This window comes from Corvus kubaryi, unplaced genomic scaffold (assembly GCF_017639235.1).
Source record: "Corvus kubaryi isolate FWS band 111438036 unplaced genomic scaffold, C.kubaryi_AGA036_p1.0 37341, whole genome shotgun sequence".
Classification (NCBI taxonomy): domain Eukaryota; kingdom Metazoa; phylum Chordata; class Aves; order Passeriformes; family Corvidae; genus Corvus; species Corvus kubaryi.
In genome coordinates, this window is record NW_024581112.1 from 6,642,451 (window position 1) to 6,655,921 (window position 13,471).

Sequence of the window (13,471 nt, forward strand, 5' to 3'; positions counted from 1 at the left end):
GGTCCTCCAGTTTTCTCCAGGCTGAATGTCCAGTGACATCCATATTCAGAAGGGCTTACTAGCCTCTAGAATATCCCACAGCCACTTGTTTCACCCATTTGCAGAGCTGCTTCAGTTTCAGAAACAACTCAAGCAAGAGGCCCTTATGCAGGAGGGCAGCTATCCACAACAGCTGCCATGACCAAGAGTTGCTGGAGGGTTTGGCTGAGCAAGGACAGGTCTCTGTGCCTGCCATGTCCTTCCTGCCCCATCCCCATCCCCATCCCCATCCCCATCCCCATCCCCCTCCTCTCCTCTCCTTGCCTCGCCTCGCCTCTAAACCAGGTGAGTGGCTGATCTGTGAGGATTGTCAGTTCTGAAGGCACAGTCACACAGAAAACTTTGTCTGTGTTGCAGGGACCCATTTCTTCCTCAAGCTCTTTGCCCTTATATCTGCCTCCTTCTCTCCCCCAGCACTCTGGCACGGAACTATTTGGCTGCTGAGTCTCTGGAGCATGCTGCATCCTGGTGCTTTACCCTCTCTGTTACAGCATGTTAAAGCCTGACATTGTCCTGCCCCACATGTCCCAGACACAGACCTTTATTATTTACCCTTTCCAAAGACACAACCTTGAACAAGAGAGAAAAATCGCTTCCCTTTCTTTTTAATTAGTATTTTGGTGAATATACAAAAACAAAGAATCAAGGCAGATGGCAAGCATCAGGACCTGAACCAGTACATCTTTGGAAGAGGCTTCACCTCAAAACGCTCTGTGGAGGAGCACATTTCTCACAACACGTTTAACTAATGAAGCATTCACTAGGAAAGACACCAGCTCAGTCTGGGCCAAAGTAAACAGCCTTTATTGAACTGAGTGAGAACTGCAAGTACTGATGCAAGGACTGGGTTTGGTTCAGTTAGCTCCTTGCTTGGATTTTTTCACAAGAGTTACTCACTGCCATTATTTGCCGTTTGTCCTACCTGATCCGGGGATGTGGAAGGGGAATGACGCAGGGGATGTGACCATATACACACAGGTAGCTGAAGCAAGAAGCACAGTAAACTAGGAGCATGGGACAGCCACTTTTGTAAAGGCAACTACAGCACAGAACCCCTTGCAGTCTGCACAAATTCTAGCCCATAGGTGTATGAAATCTTGTGTGAAGTACATAACAGCTTTTTTGAGGAAGTTGCTTGTTAGCAAGTGGAGCTTTTCCTGGACTGGCACTTCTGAAGGTAGGAGCACATGCAGTAGTTTCATCAAAGACAGGAGGTAGGCTTGAATATAGGCAGCATATTGCTGAGGAGTGAGCTAGCCTTTTATTGGGCTTGACTAGCAACAGACTTTTTATCTGTGACATGTTTTTATCGCTGACACACATCAATGCTCAGAGAATCTGCCTTATTCTAAGGCAAGGGTGACAGAGACCAGCAAGAGAAGTTGAACAGTAAAATATAATAGAGAGGTCTGCAGTCTTCTCCCTTGCAGCATCCGTCCTTATTGCTCACAGGAGGTTACAGTTTTGCTCACACAGCCCTTGCTGAAGCATTATAATTTAAATTCAAACTAATTTTAGAGAGACATTTTTCTGGAGCAAGTGTTTCTTTTCTGATGTCATCAGAGAACAAATCAGATCACTTTTTTTCCTTATGCTCCAGGATTTCTTGCATTGTACCTCAATTGTACCTCAGCCAGGAGGCATTAAGGCTGCAGAACAAGGGGCAAAGCACGGACACGAAGATTCTTTCCTGCAGTCATCAGTTCTTTGCGTCAAGTTTATGGGGGGGCAAAAGTATATATGGGAGAGGTGGTGGGAAAACTTCAAATCTTCCATGGCCCAAGGAGAGTGGAACAGAAGACAAACACATGCAGATTCACATGGCTCTTCAGGACAGCACTGAGGACGCTGGGCCTTCAGTATTCAATCCCACTCCAGTAGAACATGGTACCAAGGAGGACACAGAACTGAAACAACAATACTGTTAAGTTTCTCTGCTCCCTATTTCCTGCTTTCCACCTCTCCCCCAGCCCCATCCCTCCAACTGGTTGGAGAAATTAACAGAAATTCTTGAAAAGCAAAGCCTGTTCAGGCAGAGGAAGCTTAAAGTTTTTTATCTGCACAGAAACTACACAGCAAAGAAAGAAGATATGTGCAGCTATAACTATTTGACTGTATCGCTCATCTCACTGGGGATTATCTGTCATGAAGCTGCTGAACCCAGAGTACTTAATACACTCATACAAAATCTTTGAACTACAAACCGAATTATCTATCATGATTACTGCTTAGATGATCCAATACCCTTCACAAAGAAGTATCTGCAAGGTGTGTTTGCTGTGTTGTATTGCTGAGATGGCAGCAGGTCGCAGCAGGCCATGGCAGGCTGGAAGGCCATCTAGTTCCTCACCTCTGGAAGCCAGAATGGAGGGGAACTTGTAAATGTGGCTGTTAGGGGAGCAGGCTACAGGCAGATTTGTGATGAATGAATGACGATAATCTATGGACATTTTAAATGCGTAAGGCCCGTCATCCACCTCCACCCAGCTGGGTGTGGAACAGCAAGAGAAGAGAAGAGGAAATAAAGGCAAATATTAAGTACTTACAGTCCAGCAGAGGATGGCAAAGCCAAACCAGGCAACACCCCAGGCATGTGTGTTCACTGGCCCAGAAATAGCATCATAACAACCCTGAAAGACAACCAGGAATGACTCAACACCAGTGCTGAGCCTGCACTGTGAGGCGACAAGCTTATTCACCCCTGAGAGAGACTTAGGTGGCATGGTGGCATGCTCCTCTCCTACTGCAATTTGGGTAGCTCAGAGGGTCTCAAAAAACCAAGCCTGAGCTACACTGCTTATTGCAACTTGCAGATAACTGACCTGTTTCTGGCTCCAGATACATAGACCCACCTCAAACACTTCAAGGACAACTTCCTGTGCCATTCACTTGCCAAGTACACTTAGATAACCAAACACAGTTGACAGAGAATTGACCTCCAGAATCAAGAACCTGAAGGGAAATTTGGAAGCTTGAATGCCTTCTAGAAATGCAAGCTAGTACAGAAGCTGATGCTCATGACCCAGCAACCTAGTGAACAGGACACTCTGGTCAACTGAAAAGTTCTTCCTTGAGGAGGGGTACTGATGATTTGCTCACTTGTATTGTATACACTCATCCCTGGGCTAAGTTTTATTTAGCTACTGTCCATCTACATGTTAGAGATGTCACTTCTTACAAGTGGCTTGGGAGATTTCTCTCTCCATCAGGAAAGCCTCTATCCTAAAAAAAATTCCTGTCCTGTGTTCAGCAACATGGTCAGGACTCTACAGGCATTTCTTCTCCTCCAGAAAGCTTTTGAACACCTGTAGCTTACAGTGAAGGAGAAAGGCTATTCACAGTTTCTTTCCCTTCCAGCAAGGCACTTTTGACTGACATGTGTTAACTGGAAAAAGCAGAGATGATCTTACATTGCTGTTATAGTAGCCAGGCACTCCAAGTTTGCAGCCATCAAGGTTGACGGGAAGCCCTTGTGTATCCAGGACGCAGCAATTCCGTGGCCAGGGGTAGTCGGCATCGTTGTGTGTGTCGCGGAAGGCAGACGTGTACTCCTGCCAGTCAGAGGGGCCCAGCACCCCACAGCAATGGTTCTGCAGGGAGAGAGGAGGGAAGGGTCTTTGTGGGCCCAGGTCACAGCCCTGCACATGTCAGGATGCCAGTTAGGCATTAATCACCAATTTATGGGAGAGATTTTTGAAGTGCCTGTCTTTGACAGTCTGTCGTCTGATAAATGAGCTAAAGGGGGAGTGTGTCAGAACTTTCTTTAAGGTTCAAGGCAGATGCCTTGATCCTCTTTGTTATCCAGCAGCCCCAACGAGGACTTGAAATTCCAGGCCTGCAGAGCGTTTAGTAATTAGCAACTTTTCAGTGTTGTTATTACCTGAAGCATGAGTTTATCCCATGTCTTTGTGAGCTCTTTGTCACTGTTATTGGCTGGCTCTGTCTTCTGATATCCCTCCAGCATTTGCTTCAGGAAGACACCTGGAGTGTGCTACAGAAAAAAAAACCCAGCAAAGAAAAACGCAGAAACTATGTAAATAGGTGGTCATATAAAGCAAATACAAGGTTATTTGGGGAGGGTTTGTTTTCTTGTTTCAGCGTCCTGCTGGAGAACAGGAATGTTGCTTCTCCTCCAGTTTACACATGAGAGAATAAAGAGCAGGATTTGAGGGGCAGGAGCAACAAAGATGAAGATCTCAAGCAGGCACTACCAGATGTAGATCCCAACGGATGTGCAGAAGCTATGGATTGCATCTGGTATGTTGGAACTAAAGCACCACAAACCATTTCCATCCCCACAGTATCTCCAACAATCCATGTAATCTTTCCCTCTCCAGTAACACTGCCTGGGGCAACGCTGAAGATTTGTCTTCTGTGTGTATGATAGATTAATCAGTCTGTAGCTGAAAGACTAAACACTGTATTGATGATTCAGCTAACCCACACTATTATTTCCTTAACTACAAGGCTGTAAACATTTTAAAATGTTAAAAATAACAAAACTATGTCAGAAAGAACAAAGTTATTTCTTTGATTAGAATAATGATGTTGGAGTTTTTTCTTGTGGGGTTGTCTTCTGCTCAGCAGTAGTCCTGTGAGTTTACACTGTATTACCACATTTACTACACTGAACAGGATGACTGTGTGCCCTAGAACTTGTGTTTCCCAGCCCAGTTAAAAGAATACACGAGGGAAGAAATACTCACGGAGTCTTGGTAGGTCGCTGCTGTGATGCAAGAAGCCATTTCAAATGCAAAAGTGATCAGCATCAGAATGATGTACTGGGGGACAAAGAGAGCAGAATTAGTTCTTGGAGAAGCAGTGCAGTATTTTTTTCCAAGATTAAGATGGAAACCCTGCTTGATGCAAAGATGGCCAGGCTATCATATTCCCCTCTGTCCTCTCTGTGCTCCTAAATGTTCAGGTAGCCCTTCCCTGTGCTTGTTTCAATTTGCAATCTACTTTCTTGAAGGTGAATGACTGGAATTGTCCTCCATCTCACAGACAAGATTTCATCAGAACCTCTTGGCATTAAGACTACCCTGCCTCCACGGAAAATACTTTGTCCTTTTCTTTGTTGCGTCTCATTGGCAACCCATGTTTGTGTCATGTGTCCTCCTTCCACTTCCACTTGCCAGCTATAAGCTTTTCAGCAGGCAGCTGTTTAGTCCTAGCAGGAGATTGTACTTTGGGGAAACAGAAGGTGCAACTTAGGGTGTCAGACAGATCCCCCTGAATTTTCATCATCAGATTTCCTGGACACTCCTACATTGTGACCAAAGATCCTTCATGAAAACAGATTCCAAGGGTCACCTCTCATATTCTCTTTCACACTTTCTTTTCCCTTTCCAACATAATCCCTTTGACATTTTCCATATTCCTTTTGGAGCTCTCATGTCTGTTCCTCCTCCCACATTTTATAATGTTCTTCTCTGATTTAAGGCATGTTTTTCCTACTTACCCCAGCTTCTGTTCCTTCTACCCTCTCATATATCCTAAACCAGAGCCTTGGGTGTCAGCCAAGACACCAAAATTCAGAGTTAAGGGAATTCTATTTCCTCAGCTGTTTGCTGGCATATTCCCTGGCCCAACAATTCAGACCTCCGAGTGCCTCTTGTCTAAAACAGACACCCTACAACCCCACAGTCATCCACGAGAGAGCTCATTCCAGAGTTTTCGTCCCTACCCTTCATTATTGCAAGCACCAATTAAGTTTTGCTACTGTCAAACTAAAGGACTAAGTAAGACATTGTACAGAGATTTGTCCACATCTTAACATTGTCCCTGGCTTATCCAAACCTCTGTCCCCACCCCTATAATTTCTGCCTGACTGCTGATGTCTTGTGTTCTTGATTGCCCCCATATTTGGTATCCTGACACTTACTAATGCCTTGTACAGAAGTCATTACCTATTAGCTCCTAAACTGAATAGTGTATGACAGCTGAAAAGCAGTACGGGGTGGGGAGAAACAAGCTATATGTGATTGCACAAGTGCTCCTGCATTGCTTCAGGGCAAGGTCAGGGTCAAGCCAGTCAAACCTCCACTGTGGCTATCTCCATTAGTTCCCTCAGCCAGGTTCAGGAGCTTCTTGTGCATGTGTCTTCACAGGAGACACCTTCTGGGACACCACTGCCATGAGCAAGAAGAACCTTTGTCTCCTTATCAGTAAAAAAGCTGTCTTTGCTCATTGGTTGATTCCCAAGGTGACCAGGGACACTAAGGCAGCATTTGTTCAGTTGGGCAGCAATAGGAAGGCAAACTTTGCAACACTTACCACCAGCAGCAAGGTCCTGCTGGCCTTAATGACTCCAATAATACCAAGGATAGACAGAGCAAAGAGTGCAAGGCCAACAAAGATGCCAATCCAGGCAGCAGCGTAGATTCCATTGTTTGCTGTGGCTTTCAGGAGAGGGTAGGGACCATGGGGGCTAGACACAACGTAGATACACTCTGCTGTCAGGGCAATGCCGCACATCTGGGAAGCACAAGAAATCCATTAGATCAAGCTTCACCAAAGAAATAGCAAAGACAGAAACAGGTGTAGAGTGCTTTCTTTCATTCAACTTCCAGCCAAATGGGAGCTACCCAAGTCCTCCTCTGCCCACCTGTACAACCTCTTGTATTGGGACTTCACAGAAGAATTGCAGGCAAATCTCACCCAGCCTTGATCTGAGAAGTCAGGCCTAGGACTTGAGGATGTTAAGAAAGAATGAACACAACCATTCCATCACTATATGGAGAGAGGTGGCTGGAAAAATGTTGGTCTGCTCCTGCTGACAGTTCTAAGGCTTTTCCCCTAGAACCCATCTTGGTATTGTGGATCAGCCCCTGCTGTCCCTTTCCCACCCAACTGATCATCTAGGACAGCTCTCCTTATCCTCTTCTCTCATGGTTTACTGGACTGTTTATGTGTAGACTTGACATGTGAAGAAAGAGAACTGCTGTTTTGAGAAGTGTCATACTGGAAGGAGGCCTCCACCCATACTTGTTCCACTTCACTTACCCCAATGACCACATTCCCAAAGACTAACAGACCCTGCAAGATGCGTACGCAATCATCACTTTTTGCCATCTTTAATTCTTCATGCAACCTAGAAAAAAACCAAATACAGTCTTCAGTTAGACCACTGGTACAGTATGCTTCACTCAGAAACACAAATTATCCATGTGGAAAAGGATAGGCAGAACTTGCCAGCCTGTCTGTACACCTCCCATCCCTTGCTTTATAGTAGTTTCAGAGAAGACACCTCCCCAAGTGTTAATCTGGTAACTCAAACTCTCCCTGATACTTGAGCTATAGAAGACTGAGACCACTTTGGGGGCAGCTGGTGTCTTCAGCTCCCCTTTGGGTAGGATTTTCATCATCACAACAGGACTCATGACAACCTCAGCTCATGGTATTTCATTTCTATCTGGCCAAAAACACCCGCTACATTTAGATGGACATGGGACAAGTTCAGCACCCTCACCTCACCCCTATTCCAAAGGAGCCAGCGTTACTCCAGGGCATGCTGTCTTGGGCCATTTTGACCAGCGCTACCATGGGACTTAACTGGTCACCACGGTGCTCTGGCTGTATCCCACACACATCCAGCATAGGGCTTTGCTAAGGGTAGCCCCATCTCCCACCCATGCTGGGAACAGGAGCTGAGTCCCCCAAGTCAGGTGTGAGGGAGGAAGGGAAGGAGGGAGGGACCAGCTCAGGTTGCAGCTGGCTCATGGGAGCCAGGCCAAGTAGAATTCCTACCAAATTCCTGAGAGTGCTATATCCTGTAGTCTGGAGTCAGGTGCCCTGCATCAAATTCATCCCCTTCCAGAGAGAGCAGCATAAAGGCATCAGTCAGAGGTGTGAGACCTCTTGCAGAAAGAAGCTCAGACACCAGGGCCCACCAAGTTTTTCTTTCAAAGGGATGGAGCACACGTGTGCATGGAGAGGGAGAGGGAAAAAAACCCCAACCCTGAGACAACTGCATTTGCCAGGTGGTTAAGAAAATATAGGAAATATGTATAGAAAAATACAGGAAAGAAAGGCTGAAGTGAGCCCAGCTTGAGCAGACAACAGGAAAAACTCCTTGAACATCCTTCCTCTGCCAGAGTACCTGCACTTGTGCCTCTTTTGCTGGGGTCACTGACTTCACAATTCTTCAAAGAAGCTGTTGGGAAATATGAGCAGACAAAGGCGTCATCGAAGGGGAGCTTTCTGAGGAACAGGGCATTGTGAGACCTCTCTAACAACACTACCTCCTGCCTCCTCAGCAGCTGCCCCTTTTGGGGTATGCAGGACTTCCAACAGTGACAGATGAAAACCAGGCACTTCCTACCACTCTTTCTGCAGTGGTTTGAGAGTTAGGCATGCAGACATCTCCAGTGCTCTCACCATCATACCAGCAGAGTGCCTAAGTATTTTTGCATGATAGCACATGTGGGAATCTTTTAATAATATGTGGCCGTTATTTTAAAGTTGAGAAGCCATTTTTAGTCCCACCCAGGTGTTTGGAGGCCAGACAAGTATACATGAAACAGTATGGCTCTGTATTTGAAAACGGCAGGCTCATGAGGTCGACGTGAATCTCTGTCCCTGCCAAACTTCCTGACCAGCCAGGGTATCCAGGGGGTCACATAAAACTGTCTCGCAAGTCAAATCTGGGTCTGGGCAATGTTCAGCCATGTGTTCTATGGTACAGCACTGCAGAGTCTGCTAAACCTAAGATGAATCCTGGTCCTCCACTCATCTGAAAGCTGGAGAGACCACTGCCTGGCTCATGGACCTATGTGTTGCGAACTCCAGAGATTTTAAAAAAACATTTAGTTATTGCCATCTAAGAGACATCACAAGCCAGGCAGCAGTCCAAAAAGCAAGGGACTCTTTCCTGTTTGAATGCAGGCACTTGAACTCTGACTGCTACATGGAGAAGCAGGTCTGGTCCAGTTGCTGTGTATAAACCAAGGCTGAGTGTGTTACCCAATGTTCAGTGTAATAACAGCACTCACACCTTGCATGTGGGCTGTCCATCCAGCCCAAGCTCTTGCCTCTCCACAAGCTGGCTTTCTTCTCCTCCTTGGCAGACATAACTTGGCTCATTCCTGCCTCCCCTCAGGCAAGTTTTATTGCAGCCACATTAGCTGGAGAAAGCAAACCCCTTCTCCTGGCGTGAACCCACCTCCTGTGGGCCACTGTGGTTGTGAGGAAAGCTGGACACAGTCGCCACCACAGGTATCAGCTGGAAAATGGCAAATTTCCAGACAAGCTAAGGTTCTCCAGTACCTTAACTAAGTTCAATGGGATTGCAGCACAGGGAGAAGCAGAGCAGTCAGGAAGAAGAAAAGGGAAGGAAAAAAGGATTTACTCCGGACCTAAAAAACCGCACTGTAGCCATATTTCAATGAATTTTCCCTCTGCCTCCCAGTGATTGGTGCTGAAAGTGTTCATTTCTTGGTGTCCACTTTATTAACCTCTGCCACATGTGGCAACCCCTTGTCTGACCCCTTCTCCCTTGCAGATGGCCCAGGATCACCATCAGCAATGAGAGACCAGACAGGTGCTCCAAGGCCATGACAACAGCTGGGCAGCTGGAGAGCCAATCCTCCAACATGTCCCAGAGGAGAAACTGTGGGAGATTTGGAGCTTTCCACCTGCTCCTCATGCCTCAGAGGTGAGCTGCGTTTAGCCAGAATGGGTCGCACAGCACTTGGCACAGGTACATGACTCCAGAGACACGAGGCAAACTTGGCTGGCATGCCCGAGGCAAGCTGTGCACAGATGTGGCTCACAGGCACCCCCAGGTGTGGGCAGCCCTCCTCCCAAGCCCCAGAGACACAGGTGTCAGCAGCCTCTGCCTGCAGACACAAATGCATTTGGAGGTAGAGGGACCTTCTTCTTGGGCTTGTTCAGATTAGTTTTATGACCCAAATGCAGTTTCCTGGGGCTTCAGGGAAACCCCTGAAGAAACTGGAGCTTCAGCTGCAACTGTTATCCAAAAGTTCCACATAAGAAGGCAGCCAGGTCCTGGAATTTCAGCCTTGACCTGGTGTTTCTCTCAAGGTTCCTAGAAACCTTGCAATTTAGGTGTGACCTATCTAGGTCTGAGGTATTCAATGACCACTACCAAAGACTTTGCTCCATGCTCTAAGCAGCTTTGGAAAGGTGCCTGTTACTCTCATTGTACAAAAAACCCCTATGTCCCTCCTGAGGCACATACTTCGTATTCTTCCTGACATTCTGGTCACAACCAGTACAACTGGTTGTAACTTCTCCCCTCTCCTCTCCCCTCACACCCCCAAAACACCCCTGACACTCATGGGGGGCCAGCTGAGCCTGCCAGAACCCAGGAGAAGGGTAGCCTTGCCTCCCCCTGGTACCCCACAAGCTGCATGCAATCTATTATTTCCATGCTCTTGAAGCTTTCTTGACCTCCCCTCCCTTCCTTTACTCTCAGTGGCTTTCTGAGACCCTCAGCACAACTGTGGGACATGAAAAGGAAGCTCCTTTCTGCAGAGGTTGGCTTCTGCCCTTGTATTTTAGGTGATAACCTCATGCAGACTTTGAAAGGAAGCTCTTCTGGCAACAATTCCTGGATTCAAGTGGGATTTGGGGTCTGTTGTGCACCCCTCACACACATTGGGCTGGTCTTTTGAAGCCTCCACATCCTATTCTATAGGCTGGGACAGGATTTCAGTGGCCTTACAGATGAATTGCCCTTCTTAGCCTAGCTCTACTCCATCTCTAGCCAAAAAACCCAATGGATAATAGTTCATTTGGCATTGCCCAACACAGAACCAGGTGCCATTTTGATCACCTTGCATTTTGTGCTAGTTGTCAAGCACTGTGACAAAGGGACATCCCAAAACATCTCTGTGAGCATCATTTGCTTCTACACCCTGCTCCTGGAGGTTTCTTAGCATGGTGGTGGGGCTTGCAAGGGCTTCACATCACTACTTGCTACCTCTCCTTCCCTCAGCGTCCCTGTGCAGGGCGTTGCATTCCCATGTCCTGGTGCAAGGAGGCAGAGACAAAGGATGCATTTGTTTTATGACTCACGGGCTCTGCATGCCTTGGCTCTGCACCACTCGAGCGCAGCTGAGCAAACCCGGCTGCGCAACGGCAGAATCCTGCTCCCTGCCCGTGCAGCCCTGCGGGGAGGAAGCCTGGGCACCACCCCTCCTGTCCAAGCCCAACTGGAGAGCGTGTCCCTACAGGCAGGAGCGAGATGCCTGGGCTAGCCCTGGGGTGCTGATGGAAGGAAGTCATCCAGGTGGAACCGCTGCTGGAGGTGCTGCGCCAAGGCCAGCACCGGTGCCACAGACCTGCCCACACCCGGACCTCCTGTGGACCCTGATGCATCAAGCAATAAACTTACTTTTGTGTTTTTCTAAATTGGTTGTAATGGAAAATTTAGCACCTATGGGGCTTAAAAAGAAGGTATTTCCCAAGTGCTTGGGACACCTTCAGAATTAAACAGTTTCTAAGAGGATGTAATTTAATATGTTTATGATGAATAGCTTGAACTCCATTGTAAGAAGCCAAATGTTTTACAAATGTCAGTTCAGCAGTTGTTTACTTATTTTAAAGCAAACATCTCCAGTGGACACAAACCCATGCACTCCTCCTGCCCTTCTGGACTTTTCCCAATGCTCTACCTCCCCTGAAATGCAGCCACCTCTCACAGAAAACTGCTTGTGTGCTACGAGTCAACCACACTCAGAAATGGAAGAGGCAGACAGTTATTTTGTGCTACCAGGGGAGAAAAATAAAGCAAATACAAAGCTCAGCATCAAGCAGGGGTCACTGACTAATTAAGTTTCCTTTCGAAGAGAGTGCTATGAAATGAAGCCTGTGTGAACAGTGGTGTGGCTGGTAAATCATCAAGCATAATTACCTCGGAAATAGAGCTGGGAGGTAGTTTTTTCCTCTCTCCTTTATTAGTTCAGCACAGCCAAAACAAGAGGGTTTTTTTTAACTTTCCTATTTTCACAAGTGAGGGGGAATTACAAGGTTCTTCTTCCTGTACAACAATTCTTCTTTTTTTTTTTTTTTTAACACTCAGATTTACAACATATTTAATTTTTCCATTCCCTCCTCCTCAGTCTTTAGGAGAAAAAATATGAAAGAAATTAAAAGAGCCATAGAGAAGACACAGCCTGAGGTAAGAAAAATGAAATACTTAATAATTTCCTGCAGTTAACCTTATCCAGGTACCAGACTCCCACACACCAAACAGTCCAGGGACTAAAATAAAAAACCTTAAACATAAGAGCTGTCTTTTCTCCTAATAGACACTTACGGCTCACATGCCTCATTAAAAGGAAGACGACAACCAAAGCAAGGCACTCACCGCTCTCTTCTTGTGATGCTTCCCAGAAATCCCAACCCACCTGCAAAGCTGAAAAGGCCGCTTTCTCCGACCTCTGCTGCTCTTTAAAGAGCCCAGGTTGCTTGAGGAACGTGCTGTGTGATTGGTGGGGTGCCCATCACATGAGGAAAACTTTTTTTTCTAGCCAAACCTGTTCCCCGGTCCTCCTAGGACCAGAGGGTGTCTCTGTGATTCTTAGATCATATCGGAATGCCGTTGTGCCGAAAACACAAAGCTTTAAAGAATTTCTATTATTATTCTCTCAAAAGGGTGGATGAGTGAGTCACTCATACGAGGTACTTGAACTTTAAAGAGGATGGGCAAGTTGGAAGGACGTAAATATACAAGGATTGCTGGATCACTGTTTGAACGTAAGTATAAGAAGAATGTACTGAATAGAAAAAGAAAGTAAATTAAAGTTTAATGTTTCCATTTAATAACGTTGCATGGGCAAGATCCAGTGGTTTGGGTTGGATCCATTTTCATTTTACTTAGCTTGGGATTTTTTTTGGAAGCAGAAGTGTAAGTGTTGGCTACTCTGCAAGACACTGGATAACGTGAAAAGTGGGGAGACTATTCCATTTCCTTGGGCACTCTGGATTTTTCACATAGTCCTATTAAGACTGAGCAAAGTCAAGAACAGATATATAGATTAACTGGCCTGTGATGAACTGAGAATGGCTAAGGCTGAGGAACACAGCAGAAAAGGAATGTCTCTCACCTTCCTCTCCCTCACTCATTCCAGCACAAGTCTGCCAAAAGTCATGATTCACTTTACTGGAGCCTTGAACATGTCTGGCAAAAGCACAGGTGGTTGTGCTTGTTCTTCATCTGCTGATGCAAAAGCCAGCCAAATAAATAATGGGCTTGGGAAGGGTAATGGGAGTTCCATGATGTTAGAGCCTTTCACAAATCAAAAACAAACACAAAAATAACATGTGTATGTCCTATTGGTGGCCATCCTGGCAAATATTTTGTGTGCAATTAGTGAGCAATAGTTCTAATGTCTTATGGATCCCTTGGTACTTGTGGACAACTGAAGAGAGAGCCCGCTCTCCCATGAGATCTGTGTGAGATTTA

General features: G+C 46.3%; 1 protein-coding gene across 2 annotated transcripts; it reads right to left on the reverse strand.

Annotated features, from left to right (window-relative positions):
• Positions 1 to 628: 628 nt before the first annotated feature.
• UPK1B (uroplakin 1B) lies at positions 629 to 12,536 on the reverse strand. 2 transcript variants are annotated; one of them, XM_042031772.1, is made up of 9 exons: positions 12,374 to 12,534; positions 8,141 to 8,194; positions 7,045 to 7,132; positions 6,316 to 6,516; positions 4,746 to 4,820; positions 3,920 to 4,030; positions 3,450 to 3,629; positions 2,586 to 2,669; positions 629 to 1,946 (listed from the first exon to the last, which is right to left on the reverse strand). In XM_042031772.1, exons 3-9 carry the CDS (start codon positions 7,111 to 7,113, stop codon positions 1,896 to 1,898), a joined length of 771 nt encoding a protein of 256 aa, XP_041887706.1. In that variant the 5' UTR covers positions 7,114 to 7,132; positions 8,141 to 8,194; positions 12,374 to 12,534; the 3' UTR covers positions 629 to 1,895. The 2 variants fall into 2 exon arrangements, with proteins under 2 accessions (XP_041887706.1, XP_041887707.1); XM_042031773.1 differs by lacking the exon at positions 8,141 to 8,194 and having other exon boundaries at positions 12,374 to 12,536.
• Between the last annotated feature and the right edge of the window lie 935 nt (positions 12,537 to 13,471).